General features: G+C 48.0%; 1 protein-coding gene across 3 annotated transcripts; it reads right to left on the reverse strand.

Moving 5' to 3' along the window:
- Nucleotides 1–1,557: 1,557 nt before the first annotated feature.
- Nucleotides 1,558–17,224, reverse strand: NDFIP1 (Nedd4 family interacting protein 1). Of its 3 annotated transcripts, none has more exons than XM_034067069.1 (8): nucleotides 17,035–17,224; nucleotides 9,549–9,636; nucleotides 7,939–8,069; nucleotides 6,608–6,695; nucleotides 6,307–6,431; nucleotides 4,855–4,921; nucleotides 4,369–4,474; nucleotides 1,558–2,557 (listed from the first exon to the last, which is right to left on the reverse strand). In XM_034067069.1, the coding sequence occupies exons 1-7, from the start codon at nucleotides 17,071–17,073 to the stop codon at nucleotides 4,371–4,373; spliced, it is 642 nt and encodes a 213-aa protein (XP_033922960.1). In that variant the 5' UTR covers nucleotides 17,074–17,224; the 3' UTR covers nucleotides 1,558–2,557; nucleotides 4,369–4,370. The 3 variants fall into 3 exon arrangements, with proteins under 3 accessions (XP_033922960.1, XP_033922959.1, XP_033922958.1); XM_034067068.1 differs by having other exon boundaries at nucleotides 1,558–2,529; nucleotides 17,035–17,217; XM_034067067.1 differs by having other exon boundaries at nucleotides 1,558–2,580; nucleotides 17,035–17,217.
- Between the last annotated feature and the right edge of the window lie 3,951 nt (nucleotides 17,225–21,175).

Below are 21,175 nucleotides of genomic sequence, written 5' to 3' on the forward strand. Positions count from 1 at the left end.
AGTCTGGAAAATAAAACAAAATGGATCTGGAGGTCTCCAATTCAGTGGTTTTATTCCTTAGCATAATCCTCTACTTCACATGGATAAATTAGCACTGATGGCTAAGCTCCAGCCAGAGCCAGCAGAAGAGCAGGGACAATGGACAGATCCCATTCATCTCCTTCGTGGTGGTCCTACCTTCTCCATCAGCAGATTTGATTTCCTCCAGCACGTGCTGGTCTCCGTTTATCCGATCCTTCCCCCTCGGGTTCCTTTTCCTTCTTTCATGGGAACTGGAAATAAGGTTTCAAGAAAACCTGGAAAAACCTTAAAGCAACTCTCAAATGATTGAAAAAATAGGTTTTTAAAATCAATTTACAAACAAGTCTGGTTTTTGGATGAGAAGAAGTGACTCCTCTGAACCACAGCCAAGCTTTTCTGCATAAGGCTGCTACTGATGCAAAGTAGTTTTAACCATTTTGAGAGTTGCCATGGAATAACCTGCTCCAGCAGCCAAGAAAAGAGCTGGAGAGAACTGGTGAGGGGCTTGGGACAAGGGCCTGTAGGGACAGGCCAAGGGGAATGGCTTTAATCTGCCAGAGGGGAGACTGAGATGAGCTCTTAGGCAGAAGCTCTTCCCTGGGAGGGTGCTGAGGCACTGGCACAGGGTGCCCAGAGAAGCTGTGGCTGCCCCATCCCTGGCAGTGTTCAAGGCCAGGTTGGACACAGGGGCTTGGAGCAAGCTGCTCCAGTGGAAGGTGTCCCTGCCCATGGCAGGGGTTGCAGGTTTACAGTGCTGGAAGGAGAAGACAACCCAGGGGGTGGAAGGGCCAAAGGTGTGCATTTGGTCACTGCAGGTGAGCACAGACTGGCCACTTATATGGGACCAAGCTGTCAGAGCCCCAAAGTCATCACTGGAGCTTGGAGCTGGGGTTAACACACAGTGAACATGGGCTGCTCCAGCCCATCACCCACCCGCTGCTGGCTGCACATCCCACCCTGTGCCCTGAGCACTGTCTGCAGGGGATGATGAGCAGCAGGTGCCTGCAGCTTCAGCCACCAGAGCAGGAATGCCAAATATTCACCTTCTAAAAGAGGCCCAGATTCCACGAGAGCAAGCACAAGGCTCATCTGCCAACCTTGGGCAAATGTGATGCAGAGCTCCTGAATGCAACAGGTTTTGCCTCACAGGATAAACTTAATTCTCTCTGCATACACTTATTCTGGTTTGAAAAGGAAGTCTCTGTGAAACCCCCATCTATCTCCATCAGCTGTTTGTGAGGACTATAAATGGGAGAAGCTCAGCCATGAACCAAAGCCATGAACAGTTCACAGTTGTGAAACTACCAAAAGATCCAAGACAGCCCCAAAACTGTATGGACCCAACCAATTCCTGAGCTGCCAGGCTGGCACCAGGGCTTGGAAACATGGTTACAAAGGGGAGACAGACACCTTGGAGATTTGTTACACCTTCCATGGAAAAGCAATGGAATGCCCACAGGGAATCTGCATTTATAATCAATGACCAGGTGCAATGAAGGATTGTACCCAAATTAAACATTGCTCTACAGCAAGAAGTGCTACATAAGTGACATTTATTAACGTTCTGCTGTATTTACAGTTTGAACACAGTAAAACTCCGAAGTGAGTTACCGCTTGGCAGAAAGCACAGGAGTGCACATTAAATCTACATTTAGAACGCATCATAGTTTCTGCTAACACAAATTAGAAAAGCAAGAATTACAGGTGGGGTAGGAATTGTTTCCAAAGTCCCAAAGCCAAAGGAAAGGGAAAGAAAAAAGGCCTTTGTTTTGCAAGGTCATTTTTTATACAAAGTTGTATCATCATCTTTCGTGTCTCCACTACCAATGTGTACCGTGAAAACCCCTAGATATCCAAAAAGTAGGTAGTATGAAAGTAAAGTATCCTACAACATTGAGAGTATTGACTATCAAAAACTTAATACTTGTGCTGCCTTCAAAGCGACGCTCTCTGCCAATGAGCCCTCAAGAGCCTGTACCAGAGACCCGCTTTGACCACAGCAGCAGAGATGCTGCTGGATATAAGCAGCAGGAAAAGGTGTGCAGCCAGAACAGAGCCATCACCCCAACCTCAAGGCCACCACCCCATCTTTGAGGCCACCCCTGTCCAGCACTGCACAGGCTGCAGAGGCCAGAGCAGAGCCCAGGCCGGCTCCCAGGATGGAGGAGGAACTAAAGCAAGTCTGTCCCCTGCTGGCTCCAGAGCCAGGGCTCACGCTACCAAGCTCACTACAGAACTACCCATGGAAGGCTTTATTAGCACGTCACAGACTCGACCGCAAGAGCTTTTTCAAACATCAGCCACTAAATGAGTCAATGATTACAGAATTCTGCGTTAATTATTCAAACTTTACACCTAGAAACAAATAGAAAGAAATGCTTCTCCTTGTCTGTTTGAACAGTACTTTTATTTAGTTACTTTAAAGCAGGTGATTATTTTTTCTTCTGCTCCAGAGTCTTGATTCACTTCCTGCAGGTGTCCTGTTGCTTCTTGAGGGAGAATTCACTACTGCAGGAAGACATTTGCCAGAAAACATCTGTCGGAGAAGGATATTGAATACTGCAACTATAGTTAGATTGTTATTTTGGATAAAGAAGGATGTCGTTCACAAAGAGTGCAGGATGTCTAAAGGCTGATGAAGTATCTCAGTACACAATGACATGACTCTAGCAAAATGCTCAGTGCTTTTGTGCGCATCTGAAGAGTTAAAACTCCTCAGGGGAAAACAGGCACTGAACCAGACAAGGCTCTTAGAAACACCAGCATTAAACATACACATGTACCAAATTACACTGTACTATGAGAATAAAATTGGACTGTCTTTAATTTCAGCATCCACCCAGGATGATGATGAGGTTTGTATCTTTCCATCAAGTGTCTGTGTTGAAAGAGACATCCTCTCCTAAACTGTTAAAGCCTGAGACCCACCACAAGCCCCTTGTGCCTGTCACGTCTACCGCCAGCACACGTGGACAGAGCAGTGAGCACCAAGCTAACCATTCCGTTCAGTTTCACCAGTTGGTATTTGCTGGTTGGCACTAACTGTTCCTCTCCTCCTCCAGGAAAAGTTAAGTTTCAGTAAAAAAAGTACAATTTCAATGAGAACAAACTGCAGATGATAAAGCTGATGCTGAAACGCTCACGCTACGTGACCGTACAGCGGGGGGGATAGAAACCCTCTGGTGACTCAGCAGGAATACAAGAGGATATTACAAATGCTGGAGGAGGCTATAAACCATGACTGTGTTAAACAGAACTGAAACACTTCAATAAATGGACTGAACTATTTTTACACACAATCACCAGTGGAAAACTCAAGCTGGAAAACACTGCACAATGGCTGTTTTGTGTGGCCCGTTCTCATTACAGCCTCGAAATGAAGCAGAATCTTACGCAATTTGCAGTTTCTAATGAAAGGAAAGTGAATTTGGAAGAATCAAGCCTCAGTTTTAAAATCTGAACAATTTAATGACCCCCAATTTAAAGCTGGGGCTTGTTTGCTTTCTTTATGCCACTGTCCCAGCTGCAATTGCTTCAGCCCTGTCTTGGGGAAATCTAGTGCTATTATGATATTTCTAAAGGGAGCATCATGTTGCATTCACCATCTGGGAAGCAACAGGATTTCCTTCCCCTCAGGGAGGGACAGTTAATGCAAGGCCATTATCTGCTGTAAGCAGGAAATTATGCTAGAAGGGTTCAACTACTTAAGCCTCCTTCTTTAAAGTCCCATTAAGAAAGCAGCAAAGTTAAGGTTTGGCCTCAAAATGAAAGACTTGTAGGCATTAAGGTCTTTGAAGGATGTTCAGGCAGGACAGTGTGTTATGTTCAAGTATGCAGGAGGGGTTTCTAACAGGCAAAGGTGTGCAGGAGCTTTATTTCTTCAGGAACTTGGCAGAATATTCAAGCAGAATGCAAAATGCACACAAATGGGTCTGTCTGGGGCATAAGCCAAAGACACTGGCACAGTCTTCTAACATTCTGTGACCTTTACCCACGTTCAGGCCACACCATGTGCTTCAGGCATGTGGTTTCTTCTGAAAGACTCACTTGCCAAATACACTGCAACACCGAGGGGCAGAAATTTTGTTCTTACGATTCACGTCATGGAATCAAATGAATATACAAATTCCTCAAAGCAAAAACTCAAGGAGAAATGTTAAGTATTTCTCTGCTCCCCAGCAAGGCAGTCTGGACTCTGCCACAACACAAGCTGACTACAGGATACCAAGAAACAACTGTCATCTGCTGCCTAAACCATATTCAAACCAAAGCAAAGCCCAGCCTGAAAGAGTCACTAAATAAAGTTAAAACCAAAAGAGAACAAAATCAGGAAAGCAGAAAGTTTACCTTTAGTAAATAAAGAGAACTCTGGTTCTGGGGAGAGTGGAGAAGGTGTCTGGCATCTTCCGAACCTTTGCATAATTAATAAACCCTCTGAGGAACAGCAGAAAGCCTAGATGGAGAAACCACAGCAGTTAACACGAGTGCTGCTCCTTCAGTTAGAGGGAGCAGTTCAACCCAGCATTACTAATAGAGAGGGACATTTGTCACTTGGATGCACAATAGCTGATTAGATACGAGATAATTGAGTTTTTTAATCAATGACACCCAATCTTTCAGTCCTTCAGGATGCTGCCACCAAGAAATGAAAACAAAAGGATGGTGTTTGTGTGTACCTTTAAAACCCTGAAGGCATTCAGAAAGAGGAGGGGTTTTGTGAGGGTTACATTCACTTTTATATCAATTTGCACATATCTGAACATCCAGTAAAGCCCAAACTGCACTCGACAATAGTTTTTAAGCATGCATTCCTTCTCCCCACCAAACACTCACCTAGTACAAGGAAGACCCACCAGAGCCAGTACTGGCCATCAAAGTAACCAGGAAAATAGGTGGAGAACTGGGGAAAAAAATATATACAGGCAAGTTAGAGCACATGGAAGTGCCTGAATCCACATCTGCTCCCACCCATTTCAGCAGTAACCAGATCAAGCCCAGATGTGCACAGAAGAGACTTTATAGAACATCACATTTCATCAGCTGCCCTGATTGCAGGGAACAAGCCACCTCCACAAACTTTCATTTAAGGTTTTTCCCCACACACTAGGCCAGCTCTAACCAAGGGGAATGGAACAGAACAATGCCCAGCCATAAACTCCTGCAATCAGTGGAGCATTAAGACACTACTGGGCAAATAACCCTATTTTCCCTTACATCTTTGATGCTTGTAAACCACAGCTGCAGTTTGTGAAAGGGAAGACCAGGTCTGCAGCAGTGTATTAATTACACTGTGAGGTAGGACAGCACAGCAAACAAAAGTCCAGCTGAAAAAGAAACCCCAGACCTGTGGAACCCTCTGACAGGCTTTTCTATTGGGAAAATTACTGCCCATTGACTGAAAGGCACTGATACTCTCAGAGCACTGAAGCTCATTGTGTCAGTGGTAAATACAGCAGGGTTTTTTTGTTTTCACTCTATTCAAGTTTAAAAACCTAACAAAAGATAAGATTGTCATCAGAGTTTAAATCACATCCACAGGTAAGGTCACCTACTGCTGTCACACCTCTTAATCAAGCATATAGCTCTTAACACCACTGGTACCAGGTGACCACAGAAAGCTCCCCTCCTACAGGAAAAGTCAACAGATGCTGTATTGACACATTCTAATCCCTAGCCCCAAAAGACCAGGTATGAAGTGACAGCTCTTACCCAAATGCTCTCTACTGATGCACAGCTAATGAGCTTTTTTGCTTGCAATTTAGGCTCTCAGCCTGGGATGTCTGTGTGCCATTTTCACAGACATCACCTTTCCTTGGGCTTCAAATAAGGCTTTCCTGATAGAAACATTTCCTCCCAGTCTCTCCAAAAAACATTTTGGCTTTTTTCCCCCCATTCCTTCCAGCACCAGCACAGCTCAATTCCTTTCTGCTTTCCCCCACAACCATTTCTCTTTCTCCTCCTCCGAGTTTGAGAAACACTACGTCAGCCTTTCTCTGCATCCAGGCTCCCATAAAAGAAACCAGTTCTGACCAGTCATCCCCTTACTCTGCTGTGTGATCCAGTAGAGGGGAGCACAGCGGATGTTTAAACAGCCCGGATACACTGAGTTTATATGGAAATAAAACAGAAGTGTGCTTCCTCCTATCCCCTCCTGCTTGAACGGCAGGCATGTCACACCAGAGGGCACCAGCGGGCTTCTCCCATCCACTTCAGCTAACTTCAGCGTAAGGGGGATAAAACTGAACTAAACTGTCGATGTCCATGGGTTTGCACTACACAACTTACCCTGACAATAAGAATCCACTTAATGAGAGACAGACCAAACCCAGAAATGGCCCCATATCGTCCTGCAGCTGAAGTAGTCAGACAGAAAGACAGGAAAAATCCAATCCAGTTGAAGAGGAATGCCACTGAGAAAGCAGGAGAAAAGCAGCAGGTCAAGTCCTCTTTACATTCCAAATCAAAGAAAAGCTTAAAACCTTTGCACACAGGTTTCTCCTAGTGCTACATAAACCGAAGCGTGAAAATAACTCCAGCTACTTTGGCTCACTGCCTGCAAAAAGGGGAAGTCCCCCCATGGACTTACTGAAGAAAGTCAGCATGAAAATGCCATCATTTCCTATCCTCAGCTGGTCAGTGTCGTCAAAGTCATCCCGGGTCACAAATTCATCATCCTGCAAAACCAAGGGAGACGAGACATGGGTGGGTTTATGTCAGACCAGTCCATACAGCACTACAAATTCTGCCTGGGGCTCTTCAAGAAAGGGCTGACAAATTGCAGATCCTTCAGAAAGCAGCGTTCAACAGAGGGATCCAAAATGCTTCATTTACATTTAAGAAAGGAAGCCTACAAGAAAGCTGGAAAGGGGCTTTGGACAAGGGCCTGTAGGGACAGGCCAAGGGGGATGGCTTTAACCTGCCTGAGGGGAGACTGAGATGAGCTCTTAGGCAGAAGCTCTTCCCTGTGAGGGTGCTGAGGCGCTGGCACAGGGTGCCCAGAGAAGCTGTGGCTGCCCCATCCCTGGCAGTGTTCAAGGCCAGGTTGGACACAGGGGCTTGGAGCAAGCTGCTCCAGTGGAAGGTGTCCCTGCCCGTGGCAGGGGTTCGAGCTGGATGAGCTTTGAGGTCCCTTCAACCCAAACCAGGCTGGGATTCTATCAGAAGTCCCCTGTAGGGCAGGGCTGGAATCCTAAATCACAAAGTGCTGCAAATGTAAGCAGGATGCTTCTCATCCTGAGACAATACAGGGCATGAAATATTATATACATAATATGATTTCTAATATTTTTAAGATAGTCAAAACCCAGCCTGATCTTCGTCTCACTGTAAAGAACTCTCCTACTCATCAAAGCTATTAAAACTGCCATCTCAGGAAAGAATTTGGCTTCTACGAAGGAGCATAATAAGCAGTGGCCATGTAATGCAGGGGCAGAGGAAGAGGCTGAACAAGAGAGAGTGCTGGAAAAAACCCAGAATAAATAAAAAGAAAACCTAATGATTTTTACAGAATGGCTTTCCCATCCTTGTATCAGCTACACTGACCTCTGGAGCAGTCAGCTAAGTAAGCAGGAGGAGTAAAAAGGCTGAACAGTTAATCCTAAGTCTTTAAAAAGCCCCAGTGGCAGTGCACAGGGACACAGTACAGCTCCCCTGTCAGCATGCCCAGCTAATCTGGATGCTGGCACTGCTGAGGTGTTTACATCACCACAGCCACCCACAGGAACACTGGCAATTACAAATAATAAAAATAACCAGCAGAAAAACCCCCAAATTAGCCCCGGGCTCTCAGGAGTGTGTGGTCCCAGCACCCCAGGAAGCTCAGAACAAACACAAGTCATGGCACTTGCTCAGCAGGAGTTAAACCAGAAGTTCTCCACCAGCAACATGAAGGACAAGGAGCTGGCTGAGTGTACTCACCCTTCCAGGAACCAAGGGGATTGTGGCTTCAGCCTTGGTTCTCTCTGCCTCATCGTAACTAGGCAGTGTTGTGGCCACATTGTAAGATGGAGGCTTAGGAAATCCTGACTCATCCTTGTAGTCAAAATAAGCTGCAAAACAAAGGGTATATAGAAGGTAAGTTGTGGGTTCCCTGAGAACACCGTGTTGAGAACGAGCTGTGTTTTGGATGATTTCAGAAGATGTCAATACCCCAGGTTGTGAGATCCGGCCCCTCCTGTTCCCTCCCAGCCTCCTGCCATCCCAAAACAGAAAGTGGAAAACATGGGAGCACCTTATCTGATATAGAGCAGTGCTCTGGGTATCAGTTTAACAGGCCTGGCTGTTCCTGTTTAACACACTGTGTCTCTCCTGACTTCAATGATCAGAAGTAGTCATGTTTTCAAATCCAAGTGCTTTGAGTGAGTCAAAGGCTCACTGCAAGCCTCAGCCCACTGGTGACCCATCTTTCCAGACAGAGCCTCCAAATAGTTTTCAGCTGGATGGAAAAGGGATTGGAGTAAGTGACAACACATTTCCAAGCCCCAGTAACTGAGATGCACTAAAGAACTAGAACTAATGGGACATCTTCATGGTGACTGTGCCAAGGCAGGATGCTCAATAGGCAGTTTGAGAAACACAATATAGAATCATAGAATAGTTAGGGTTGGAAAGGACCTTAAGATCATCCAGTTCCAACCCTCCTGCCACAGGCAGGGACACCTCACACTAAACCATGGCACCCAAGGCTTCATCCAACCTGGCCTTGAACACTGCCAGGGATAGAGCATTCACAACTTCCCTGGGCAACCCATTCCAGTGCCTCACCACCCTAACAGTAAAGAATTTCTTCCTTATATCCAATCTAAACCTCTGCTGTTTAAGTTTCAACCCGTTACCCCTTGTCCTATCACTACAGTCCCTAATGAACAGTCCCTCTCCAGCATCCCTGTAGGCCCCCTTCAGATACTGGAAGGCTGCTATAAGGTCTCCACGCAGCCTTCTCTTCTCCAGGCTGCTGGCTGACAGACACAGTATGCTGCATTTGATTCATAAATCTCATCTGAATAGTTGACTATGAAAAAAAAGGGGAAAAAAAGAGATTTACCTAAGCCAAAATGCTCTGATACATAAATAACACAAACCAAGCTGCTTTGCTAAAAGCTATTAGGGACAGGACAGTGTGATGATGCAGAAGTATAATCCTTAGGACAAAGTCTTTAGTTACTGAAAACTGCAGGAAGACTGAATTCTTAATCCCTTTTAAGTAACAAGCCCTTTTTGGAAGGAGCACAGCATCATCCAAATGGCAAATAATGAGAGGGGAACCACAAATCCTCACAGCACTTTGATTTTTAACTGTCTTCAACCTGCTGAGAACACCGCGAAATGTAACTTGAACACCACTTGATGGGATGACATCAGATGAATGTAGCCAAAGTGCATCTCCTAAACCACAAGTAACAGCAGTCTCTCTGGATCAATTCTGGTCCTTTGCAGCCTTGGCAAGGATGCTGCAATGCCACCCATCAATAAGGAGAACAAGCAAGGAAGAAAAGCAGAGCAAACCTTGCTTTGTAAGTGAAATGTACCTGTACTCTCTGCAGAAATGCTGCTGTAAGGTGGAGGGGCATCATTCAGCACGGGTGCAGTCTCGCCTGGCTCCTCTTCATTCTGCAGCTGAAAAGACCCACACACAGAGAGGTTAATGGGGCTTTCCAAGCTCTGTGAAATCACCCCAGAGTTTTAACTGAACACAACAGACTCTTCTGTTGGACAACTGTTGTGCAGCACCATGGGACACATGAGAAGCAGCTCAGCCTCCCTCCAAACACTCCCACTTGAAATGATCTATACATCATCTCAGCTTTAATGTGGCTTTAGTGGTATCCTCACACACCTGGACGAAGTGCAGCACGCATCTTTTCAGTACCTTCCCATTCCCCTGGCACTTGTTCAGCTCACACTGCTCAGGAACTGCAGTTACACCTGGCTTACTTGAAGGAACACCATGAGATACCCAACAGAAGATTCCCTTGCTGCCTGTGGCTTTGCTAAGGAAGGGTTTTTTCATGGATACATTACATAAAGATACATACAAGTGTGAATCTTGCCATTTCCTTTCAACCTTTCACACTGCATGACTGAAAATGAGATGGGTTATTTTGTGCACTGTGCCTCCCACAGGCTCTGTATAAATAACCACATAGCTTATCAAACACAGAGTGTCACTTGCATGAAGCAGGCACGTGAACACGGGCTTTGGCCAGAGAATCCAGCAATATCAGGGCAGAAGCATCCAAAGCAGAACCCACCAGGAAGGAATTTGTAAATCAGCGGCACCTAAAGACATTTTCTTCTTCTTTCCATTTCTCATCATCTCACCAACCAACCTCTTTTGTAATCACCACAGGAATAACCCTGCAACCTCTTCCTTAACATCTCCTTGACCTACCCCTCCCATATACCCACACTAATATTCTAGAAGCCATTCATGATGTTTTGATTTCTCTTCTCTGGAGAGACACACTGCCATTCAAGTCTTTTCCAAGCATTTCATGCAAGGGGTCAGGGAGTGGGAATATGTTCCCATTTTACTTCATGTCTTATAAGGAAAAAATCAAAATCAGCTCACACTTCTAATTGAAGGGCTTATTTCATACCTAACTGTTGTGTGTCTTGGGCTTTTACTCCTTTTACTGCCTAAGAGCAAAGCTCAGACTACATCCATGTGCTCTGTGAAAGTCAAAGCCAAAACCTTCTCCAGTGTTGAAAGCACAGTTCACTGGATGTTTGGATGCAAGACCCACTCTATTAGTGAAGGAGGAATGGCTCCAACACACCAGACACTTTGGATACTGCATTCCCTGCACTACCCCCCTCACCTGGTGAAGGGGTGGCAGAAACTAAAGCCCTAATGTCTGCAAGAAAGAAGACATATGTAGCTTAAAAGCACAATCACCAAGGAGGGGGAAGGAAAGCACTAGATGTGCCAACACTGGGAGAGATGAAATGAAAGAGGACACAGATTATTGAGTGGAACATTAATTCCTACCACTGGAATTCTTACAAGGTTCTTCTTTCAATAGTAAAAAGGAACGCCTATTTTTACACCAATGTTGTGTGGGAGAAAGCGAGCGGAGCTTAATGCTGGCTTCAAATCATTCCAATCCAGGTAATGACACAAAAAACACAGTTCCTTTTGGAAGTGGAGCTCAAGGCTGCAGGAGGTATAGTTACAGAAAACAGCTTTTTCTTCTAATGGACAATGTACACAAATGCCTGCCAGCCTTTTTAATGATCCCAGCCATCTAAAATTCAACTAAGTGCCTATTAGCAAAGCAGCAAGGGTTCATGTGGCAGGAAGAATGAATCACCAGGCTTCGTGTGGTGCAGCTCTGCCCTCACCTCGCATGCTCTGTCTGCCCCACATAGCACCAGGGATGCACGGAGCCACGCTACTCGGGTTTGCAGCTGATTCCAACTTGGGCCACTGCTGAGTCTTCAGAACCCAGAGAACCTGGTGAAAGCAGGCTTTGACTTATGTCTGTTTCCCTGAGGCTGTGGGTGTTCTTTCTTCGATTTACTGATGGATTTTAGCTTACAGCAAGATTCCTGTATTTGAGGCTTTAAAAAAGAATCAATAGAATCACAGATCGGTTTGTGTTCGGAGGGACCTTAAAGCTCATCCAAGTCCCAACCCCTGCCACAGGCAGGGACACCTTCCACTGGAGCAGCTTCCTCCAAGCCCCTGTGTCCAGCCTGGCCTTGAACACTGCCAGGGATGGGGCAGCCACAGCTTCTCTGGCTGGCAACAGTTCCACATGAACTTTGCAGAAAGCATTTCCAATAAATATATTTGTTAATTCTTCCAAATTTGCTGCACTTGGCACAGGGGCTGCTGACACAGATTTAGATCCTGGGGGGTTTTAACCTCCTCTTGCCCTTTGCACATATTCTTTACACTACTTCAGCATTACTACAAGCTTTGCCTTAGCAACAGATCATCAATAATACATTAACTCTGCCACAGATCATCGTGTTTACTGCATTTCAGTTCTTATTTTATGTTCTGGTGCACAAATCCAACGGAGGAAGACAACCCTGATCAGATCCCATTTTTGTTGTTACTGTGGTTTCTCTGAGATTTCAAAAGGCAGATATTCAGGCTAATGACAGAAAGAGAACTGATATTTGTTTTAAAAGGCAACAGGATTGATGTTTTCAGAGTAAGGGAATCATCAACTTTGCAAGCCAAATGCTAAGAAGAAGTTAAAACGTGGACCACTACTAAATTTGGGAGTACTCCAGCACAGCAAGAGCCTGCCCACAAACAGGTTACACTTCACTCCCATCGCAACATCCCTTATTCCTCTCCTTCCATATCTCCAGCCTTGTGCAAGCAAATGCAAGTTGCTGCCAACTCTGAAGAAGAGAATTATTTTCACTCACTTACACTTCCTTACATCCCCTGACTTGAAATCCTGACTTTTGCCCTGTGCTGTTGCAGTCTCCCATAACTTACCATCCCCTTATTAATCACCAGGAATAACAGCACATATAAGCTGTCAGGCATATATATAATAGATATATAATAGATATATAATATAAGCACTGATAAGCTGTCAGACAAGGCAGCCCACATCCATCAGGCCTCTCCCTGATGAGCCAGTAACTGTTTTCTCTGTTGGCACCTCCAGTTCATTTAGCCCAAGGAATGATAGTGCCTACCCCAGCCCCACATGTGCTGTCAGCTCTGCAGTGACACTCAGCAGTCACAGTCCAAGCAAACCCTCCCCTGGCTCCTTCCTGCACCAGGAGATGCTGATGCTCCTGCCCAGGCCTCACGATGGGGAATGGGTTCTCCCTCGGGCCCAGAGCACAGCCCAGCTCTGGGGAGCGAATCCCAAGGTCTCTGCCAGCCTCAGCTTCTCCTTCATTTTAACACAGGACTGAGAACCGTTCCTTCACTCCCCCTCCCAAAACATTCCATGCAGTGAGCACACAGCTGCACCCACACAGTGGGATGCACAGACAAGGACCAGGAAACTGCAGGAGCAGTCACCTGAAGGGGCAGTTTGCAATGACCTCCCCAGCTACCAAGGTGAACACCATAAAGCAAAACGTATTTGATGTCCATCAAAATACCACCCGTGCTCACAAGGATGTTTTTCACTGACCCACTGCAGTTAATGGCCTGCTAACATGGAAATACACTTCAGTCCTGGGAAACACACCTCTGCTCCCACAGGGAACTATACTGCTCTGGCTGGACTGCAAACAAGCACTTGGGCCAGCACAAACCTGTGCTGCAAGCCCCATTTAACCTGGCCTTGAGCACTGCCAGGGATGGGGCAGCCACAGCTTCTCCAGGCGCTCTGTGCCAGCGCCTCAACACCCTCACAGGGAAGAATCCTGATACCTAAGATAATATTTTATTTAGAAGTTTGCAAGGCTATTTTCTCCTGTTACACAAGCTCTTTATAACACCAGACAACTACTGTTCCACTGCCTCTCCCAAGTCCTGTTAGAGACGGACTATATTTTAATTCCGCAATTACTTTTTCAGATAGAATCACTAAACCCTTTCAACCTCACCTACCAGGTACTGCTGCCTACAGGAGTGGGTGTTTCAGAGGCAAACAGCGAGACTTTAGTCACCTCAACACACTCTGGGCTGGTCATTGGGCAGCTCCAGGGAAGGCGAGTGGTCCCTGTCGGCTGCAGTAGAACCCAAGAGTATCACTTTACTCTGCAACTCTTTGAATCTTTCCTGGGTTTATGCCAATGGGCATCTCCCACTTTGCTTGTCTGAATGCAAAAAAAAACCTGAAAACAACCTACTCTGGAAATTTCCTTATCGTTCTTATCAGTTGCCTGTATCTAGAGCAAGCACATCTTCTGCACACTGCAAGCACCTCACCAAGGAAACGAACAGCACCGACACCACTAATTGTAACTGCTGACATTAAAAGATTTGGTATATTCTCATCTTTGAGTTTCAATCTGCGTGACTGCTTCAACTGAAAAAATGAAATACACCTTAAGGTAAGCACAAGGTGGCAACTGGCTCCTTGGTTCGCTCCAGCCTTCCCAGATAGTAAGTAACCATTGGGGTCCTCCATGGATTCAAGCTGCATTCACATTATATCCTCAGCAATGTATTTCTTCTGCAGTTTCATCAAAAGAAAACCAAAGGAACACAAAATCTTTCTTCCTTATGTTTGCCATGGACACCTCCCCTTATGAAGTGATTCAGGATCCATGTAAGCCTTCAACAAATGGAACAGGAAGAAATATCACTTAGCAAGGAATGTGTCTTCACTATTTAACACACCCACCATTTTCTAGGTGGGTTTACATCACTCACGTACATCACACATATCTTCAAAAGCTTCAAGTAAAAAGCAAGCTGCGGTGAACACACAGTGTAAATAAACCTATTAAAAGCCTGGCTATTTTTTCCAGCATGGAGGCTGGTTTCTATTCTAAGGACAAAATACAGTTCTGCCACTGAACTCTCAATCCAGGTCATGCCCAAAAGGCTTTAAGCCACCTAATCCTAACAACATCCCTGTACAGCTTCCCCAGAGGCAGGTCTAAATGCCAACAGCCTCCCAGTGTCCCTTTCTGGAACACAGCACCGCCCAGGATAACGACATCAGGGCGTGCTGCTGCCTTCCTTCCTCCAGACATCTCCCATTCCCATCTACAGCAAGCTCAGCCCCAACACCCAGACAGCAGGTTCCAGGGGGTCACACTGCTCCAGCCTGTGCTCCTGATGGAAAAGAGCTGGGGGAAGCGGAGATCCTTTCTCTGGAGTTTTAGCTTTATTCTTCACTGAGCTGCATTTCCTCAACATATCAGATCAGACTGCAACATCATCCGAAGGCGTCATCACAGGCTATTTTTTATCAGATTATCTAATGCCTGCACAGAGCACACGGGCTGGAAAGTTAGCATTAGAGAACAAATCATGTGCCACTGCACAGCCCCAGAACACTGCATGTGTGGGTGAACGGACACAGGCTGCCAGTTTGTAGTCAAGGAGGCTGCTGGGGTGCACGGCCACCCCTCACTCCCCATCTCCAGGGCTGAGGAACTGGGTGGAAGAAACAGCCAGATTCAAACCCCGTTATCAATCCCTGCTTTGGTCTGATCATCCTCATCACCATCAACTTTTTTCTTCTGAAAGTACACCCATACAAATATCATATCACTATGAGTCTGTCTTCACTGGCACACGGTACATTGATTAATTGTACATCCATGCACACAGTAAGGATCAGCTGTTGTTGAAACACCTTCAGTGCTGGGGAGACTCTCCCACCCTCTCATCTCCATCAAAATACCAACTCTGCATCTTTAGTTTCACAGCTTGCAGGGGTTTTGGGAGCTACACAAGCGTTAGGAGCTGGTTCAGCAGTAACACACGTTACACCACCACAAATAAGTCTTCAAGGTCAGGTTGGACAGGGCTTGGAGCAAGCTGCTCTAGTGGAAGGTGTCCCTGCCACGGCAGGGGTTGGAACTGGATGAGCTTTAAGGTCCCTTCCAAAACAAACCAGGCTGGGATTCTATGAAATACCTGGGTTCTGGCAGAGGTCAAAGGAAAAACAATCAATTTCTAAACAGCTACAGAAATGTAAATATATTTACAGGGCAGTTTCTGACTGTGCAGCCCAGTTACACCATTGCTTTCCTGCGGCCTCCATGATCAGCTTGGCATTAGCAGTAAAAGCCCCAGGGCACAGCCTGCTCTCTGCTCTCTGCAGTGCCCCGTAGAGCTCTACAGCACCATCAGTGTCTGCTCGCTGTCTGCCCGATGTGTCCACAGGAGCTGGTGAAACGCCAGCTTCACACATTGCTCTGTAAGGAGACCAGGACTGTGCCTATGGGGCAGGCAGCACCACTGAAGAGCAACTGAGCAGTGGCACGTTTGTCAGTCCTCTCCACGGGCTCCAGGCGATGGGACACGAAGCAAGAGCCTTGCTAAACGACATTTGTGAAGGTGTTTGTTGGGGTCAATGCCAATGGCAGGACTCTGACAAGAAAGACGATCAGTGAAGATCTGGTTATTTGTACCTGCCGCTTCCCAGAACAACAACAGAGAAATGTGCTTTGCACAGAACAACAGAAAAAAGCCCGAGTTTTACTGAACTTCTACATTTCTAGTATGTAAAACCCAGAGGCCTCCAGCTGTCACGATAAGGCTGATGCTGCATCTCGTGTGCTGAAGTGAATCTCTGAAGAGAATCTCATTTTCTGGAGAGAGCCCTCCCACACTGACAATGCTCCCAAGGCAAAGTCATGGCACAGGGATTTCTATGAAGCTTGGATCAGCAGGAAAAGTGCTGTGTACCATTTTGAGAGATTTCTCCCTTACTTTACGTAATGAATTCTCCATGTCTGCTCAACAGGAATACAACCAGAGGAGCCGGGGCACACAGCGGGATCCAACGGGCCCCGAACCCTTCCATGAGGCTGATGCTCCTGACGGAGCACGTCCAATCCCGCAGGAGACAGGGAAGGGAGCACAACCCCGCATTTAGAGGGAGCTCTGTAAGGCCGGTCTCTGGCCTCCGGGGGTTTCAATCTGCGCCAGCGAGGACCCCAAGTCAGCGATGAACTGAAGTTACCGGTAATGCCACGGCCCAGCCCGGGTCCCGACCTTCGGGCTGGGACCGCGGCGGCGCGGCCCTGCAGTACCGCGGCCGGACACCGGCCTCCGGGGACCGCCGCCTGCGCAAGGTCGCCCCGGCCCCGCCGCTCCGCAGCCGGAGCGCGGCCCGCCCGCCGGCAGGGCCCATCGCGCCCCAGCGGGCACCGAGGCCTCCGCAGGCCGCAGGCCCGGTCACCGCCCCGCTCCCCGCCTCTCCCCGCAGCGGGGCAGCGGCTCCGCGCCCGCAAGCCCGGCCCAGGCCCGCAGCCCTGGGAGGCTCCCGGCCTCGGGCCAGGGATGAGACGCCGCCCGGCTCCGAGCTCCTGGGCACAGCCGCGGGGGGAGGCGCCGGATCCCCGCCCGGCCCCGGCCCCGTCCTCCCCGGCGCGGCCTACGGAGCCGCGGCCCCCCCTCACCTGCTTGTACCGGCCGCAGCCGGGCTCTGCAGCCGCCATGGCGCTCGGCGGGGCGAGGGCGCGCGGGCACGGAGATGGGGTCTCGGCGGCGGCGCTGCCCGGCCGCCTCCCGACGGGCGCTGCGGAGGCGCAGGAGGCGGCAGCCGGTGCTCCTTGCTGCGGGCTCCGCTCCCGCCCTCCGCCCGTCACGCTCGGTCGCGCCCGCCTCCCGCCCCGCCCGCCTGCGGGGCCGGGCCGGGGCCGGAGCCCGAGCCCGAGCTCGCCGGCAGCGGGAGCCGGGAGTGGTGCTCGGTGCAGGGCTCAGGCCAGCTCCACTGGTGCCTGGAGAGCGACCGGAGCCGGCCCGATGCGGGCCGCGGGGCACCCGGTGCTCCTCTGCCCGCGGGATGCTGTGGGCCGGCAGCACGTTCCCGGCGGTTTGAGGGAGCTGCAGAAGTGACCGCACAAACTCTGTGCACCACTTTAATATATATTTATTATATATGATATTATATTATGAAACTTCATGTATGATTATTCAGAACGAAAGCTTCCATAGAAAGTGCTAAACCGTGTGCTGGACTGCACCCCCCGAAGTAAGCAGCAGATCGAGGGATGGGATTCTGCCCCTCTGCTGCGCTCTGGGTAGTCCTGGTCCAGCTCTGGGCCAACAGCACACGAGGAATATGGAGCTGTTGGAGCGAGGCCAGAGGAGGCCATGGGGATGCTGCGAGGGCTGGAGCAGCTCTGCTCTGGAGCCAGGCTGAGAGAGCTGGGCTGGGGCAGCCTGAAGAGGAGAAGGCTCCTTAAAGGGAGACCTGAGAGCAGCTCCAGTGCCTAAAGGGGCACTGGGACTAGGTGATGTGTAAGGTCCCTTCCAACCCAAATATTCTGTGATTTTATGATGATTATGTGAAACCCCATTAGTCAGAAAATTGATGTAAACCCATATTGAAAAACAAGGCCACCTCAGCAAGAAACCACCAGGGCACCCACAGAAACCAGCACCATCCTAAGCCACATTAACCAAGGCTTGGCCATACATACCACTACCTATCCCCATCACCAACACCCCATTGGTATGCTGACATGTGCCTGCACCGCCATCCACAGCCGCGTACCCGCACAGGCAGAGAAGAGGCCTGCGACATGCTGCACTGCAGCTGAAGCAAACACGAGATGTTGGCCAACTCCTCCCAGAGCACCATCAGATCTTTCATATCCACAGAAAGCAGATGGCATCGCAGATTTGAAACCTCAATCCAAAAGAAGCACGCGTAGGAAACCACACAGAGATAGAGCCTGGTTTATTCAGAGAGGTTTCTGCGTTGAATGTTGCACTGGTGAAGAGACTTCCCAGCTTGTGTAACCTTTCTGTTCTACATGCACAGTTCAGCTATAGTCAGCCTTGTACAGAACTACCCACATCAGTCCTTAAGGTTGATGAGGCTTAAATATATCAGCTTTAGGATGAGGAAGGCTGAATCAGCCCCCCTGGGATTCCAAGCTGCAAATTCAGAGTCGAAAGCGTTTAAACCTGAGGACATGGGTTTGAACTACTCAGTCATAAATACATACCCTGATGCTCATTATTCAGGGCCATAATCAGGTTGGACGTTTCCTTTTTTTGCCATTGGAGGAGTAGATAGCTCACTGCTTGCCTTAGGGAGATAAATGGGCATCACAATTCCCATGTTGACGAAGAGGCAGAAATCATAAAGGATCTTAGCCAGGAATAACCTCAAAGAGCAACTCCTGAGAAATGCTGGAGACACAAGGAGAACGCATGGTTCTTGCAACACAGGTACCTTTGAAGGAGCTAGAATGCGAGCTACAGGCACTGACAGCCTCTCTGGTTTCACCTTTCCACAACAGTCACCATTTGCACTAAGAATCTCCCTGCAGTAAGAAGCTGTCCTGCTGACACGCACAGATTTACTTGCCATTGAGGTGGGATTATAGCCCTAAGGCTATAGCCACAGTGGTGATTAGCTGTGCTCTGATTGACTTGGACATAGTAGACACTAAAATAAGAAGCAGCCTGTAGATGCCTTCAGGAAGATGCTGGAATGTATCCTGAAGAAATGGTGAAGCAGTTTGTGTCAAAGCCGTTCTGGGGCTAGCTGGAGGCAAACCGCGGTCTAATTAGGCCATGTAGTCTGAGCAAGACTAATTCATGAGGTGCAATGCAGTTTCTTCCAGCTGCTTTCTGTGTGTGTTTGATTTTCTTAGGTGGGGAAAAGCTGTAGAAAGAAGATGCTGTGGTTATAGTGCATGACTGGTTCTGCTTTCATTTCCCACATGGGTTTGGGCACATCATGCCTCTGTGTGTTTTGACTCTTCCTCCAGTACAAAGTGTCTTTTCTCCCAAGAGATGTTCTGAAGCTTGAAGTCATTGGTTTTCATTGACTTCCTCATGGGATGTGCTGTGGGAGTATTTGAAAGTGACTGAATGTGTTACAGAATTGCAGTAGAGAGTCTTCTGAAATCACTGTACAATAACACTGTACAAGCGTTCCTTTAATTGTTGTGTATGACTGAGCAATAAAGGGAACACTTTTCATCTGCACTTTGTAATAAATATTGAACTCTAAAAGCTAAATAACAAACCCCAGAGGCAGGGTGTTTTAAAGCTAGAACAGTGAGAAATAAGCAGGGCACCCTGTGCCAGGGCTTCACCACTCTCACAGGGAAAAACTTCTTCCTTTTGGCTCATCTCAATCCCCATGACAGCCTCACCGGGAAGGGACTGGCACGTGTGTGCTCCTGAGCTGTCTGCTCGTGGACCACCTCAGCATGTTGGCTTGTGGTGACCCCCCCAGCAAACTCCTAACTGGGATTTGGGTGCTGCTGCCAGAGCTAAGCAGGGAGTGGGGCTCACAGGGCTGCCCTTCACATCTGCCCAACATGGAATCTTTTTTCTCCTTTTCTTATAAATAAAGGTGGGAAGGTAAGTGGAACATGCTGGAGCAGGGAGAGGTGACAGATGGTGGGTATTAAAAAGACTCTTTGATTACAGGATTTGGAGAGAAGAGCCTTTATGGAGATAATTTTTGAATTGTTGCTTTTTTTCAGGGAAAAAACCCCAGTGCTCCCAAGCAGTTCCCAGCGAAAGCCCTGGTCTCTGAGCACTGTTGACTTTAATCACTTCAACACAGAGAAAAAGAAAATGCTGTGCTTGTTAGAACTCCTTGGTTCAACTTCTTCTGCAGAGAAGTGGTTGTTTCCTTCCATCTGCTGCCTTTGCAAGGAAGGAAAATCAGCCTGCTCAGATACCAGGAAGTTCTTCAGCATTTGCACAGCTAGCTGGAAATGCAGAAACAATAACATGCATAAATTATCATACCTAAAAATACCCTGCGTGCCAGTCACACATATAACCCAGCCCTGGAGTGACTCCTAAGTAACATAAGACTGCATAAAGTATGCAGATACACGGGATGTGGGCAGAACGGGGCAGCTGTGGCGGCAGATGCACGTGCCTGGCTCTCTTGTACCATTGTAGTTTCGCCCTCTCATCAAAACATGTTTTGCTTTTACTGGGAGCTGCCGGCTGCCTCCCTCATCTTTGTGCACTGTATCTGCCAAAGCCACTTGCACAGGAGATTAAAGCAAGAGCCAGACCCTCTGTGATCAGCAGAGTCCCCCAGCATTTAAAGCAAATCCATCCTGACATTGGGGCTGTGTGAGCAGCACAGTAGGATGCTGTAAGGCTGATCTTCAAATGCCACATTTCTCCTTTGGGGGCAAAGTACAGCAGAGGCAGGGCAGGGATGGATGTCCACAGGACACTCTGACAGCAGACAAACCCAACAACCCCAGGGCAGGACACGGTTGTTGCCCTACAGCTCTCTGCTGGGGGAAGTCCATGGTGTCTCTTGCAATCCTGCCTATGTGCTCCGTGTCTCCAGTAGTTTCTTTCCAGAACCCTTCGAGCCCGTGAACGTTTCCATGGTAACACCAAGCAGTGATGTGGTGACTGCAGGATTGAGGTGCTGGTGCTCTCTCCCTTCCGAGCCCTGCACCAGTTCTGGCTCTGCACACCAGAAGTGAGCTGCAGTAACTGAGTCTGCGGTGAGAACTGTGGTTCTTCACCACAACTCCCCTGCCAGCCTCAGGTCAGAGGCCATGCTCACCACATTCCCTGCACGCCGTTGGTGAA

Source organism: Melopsittacus undulatus, chromosome 10 (genome assembly GCF_012275295.1).
Source record: "Melopsittacus undulatus isolate bMelUnd1 chromosome 10, bMelUnd1.mat.Z, whole genome shotgun sequence".
In the NCBI taxonomy this organism is placed as follows: Eukaryota; Metazoa; Chordata; class Aves; order Psittaciformes; family Psittaculidae; genus Melopsittacus; species Melopsittacus undulatus.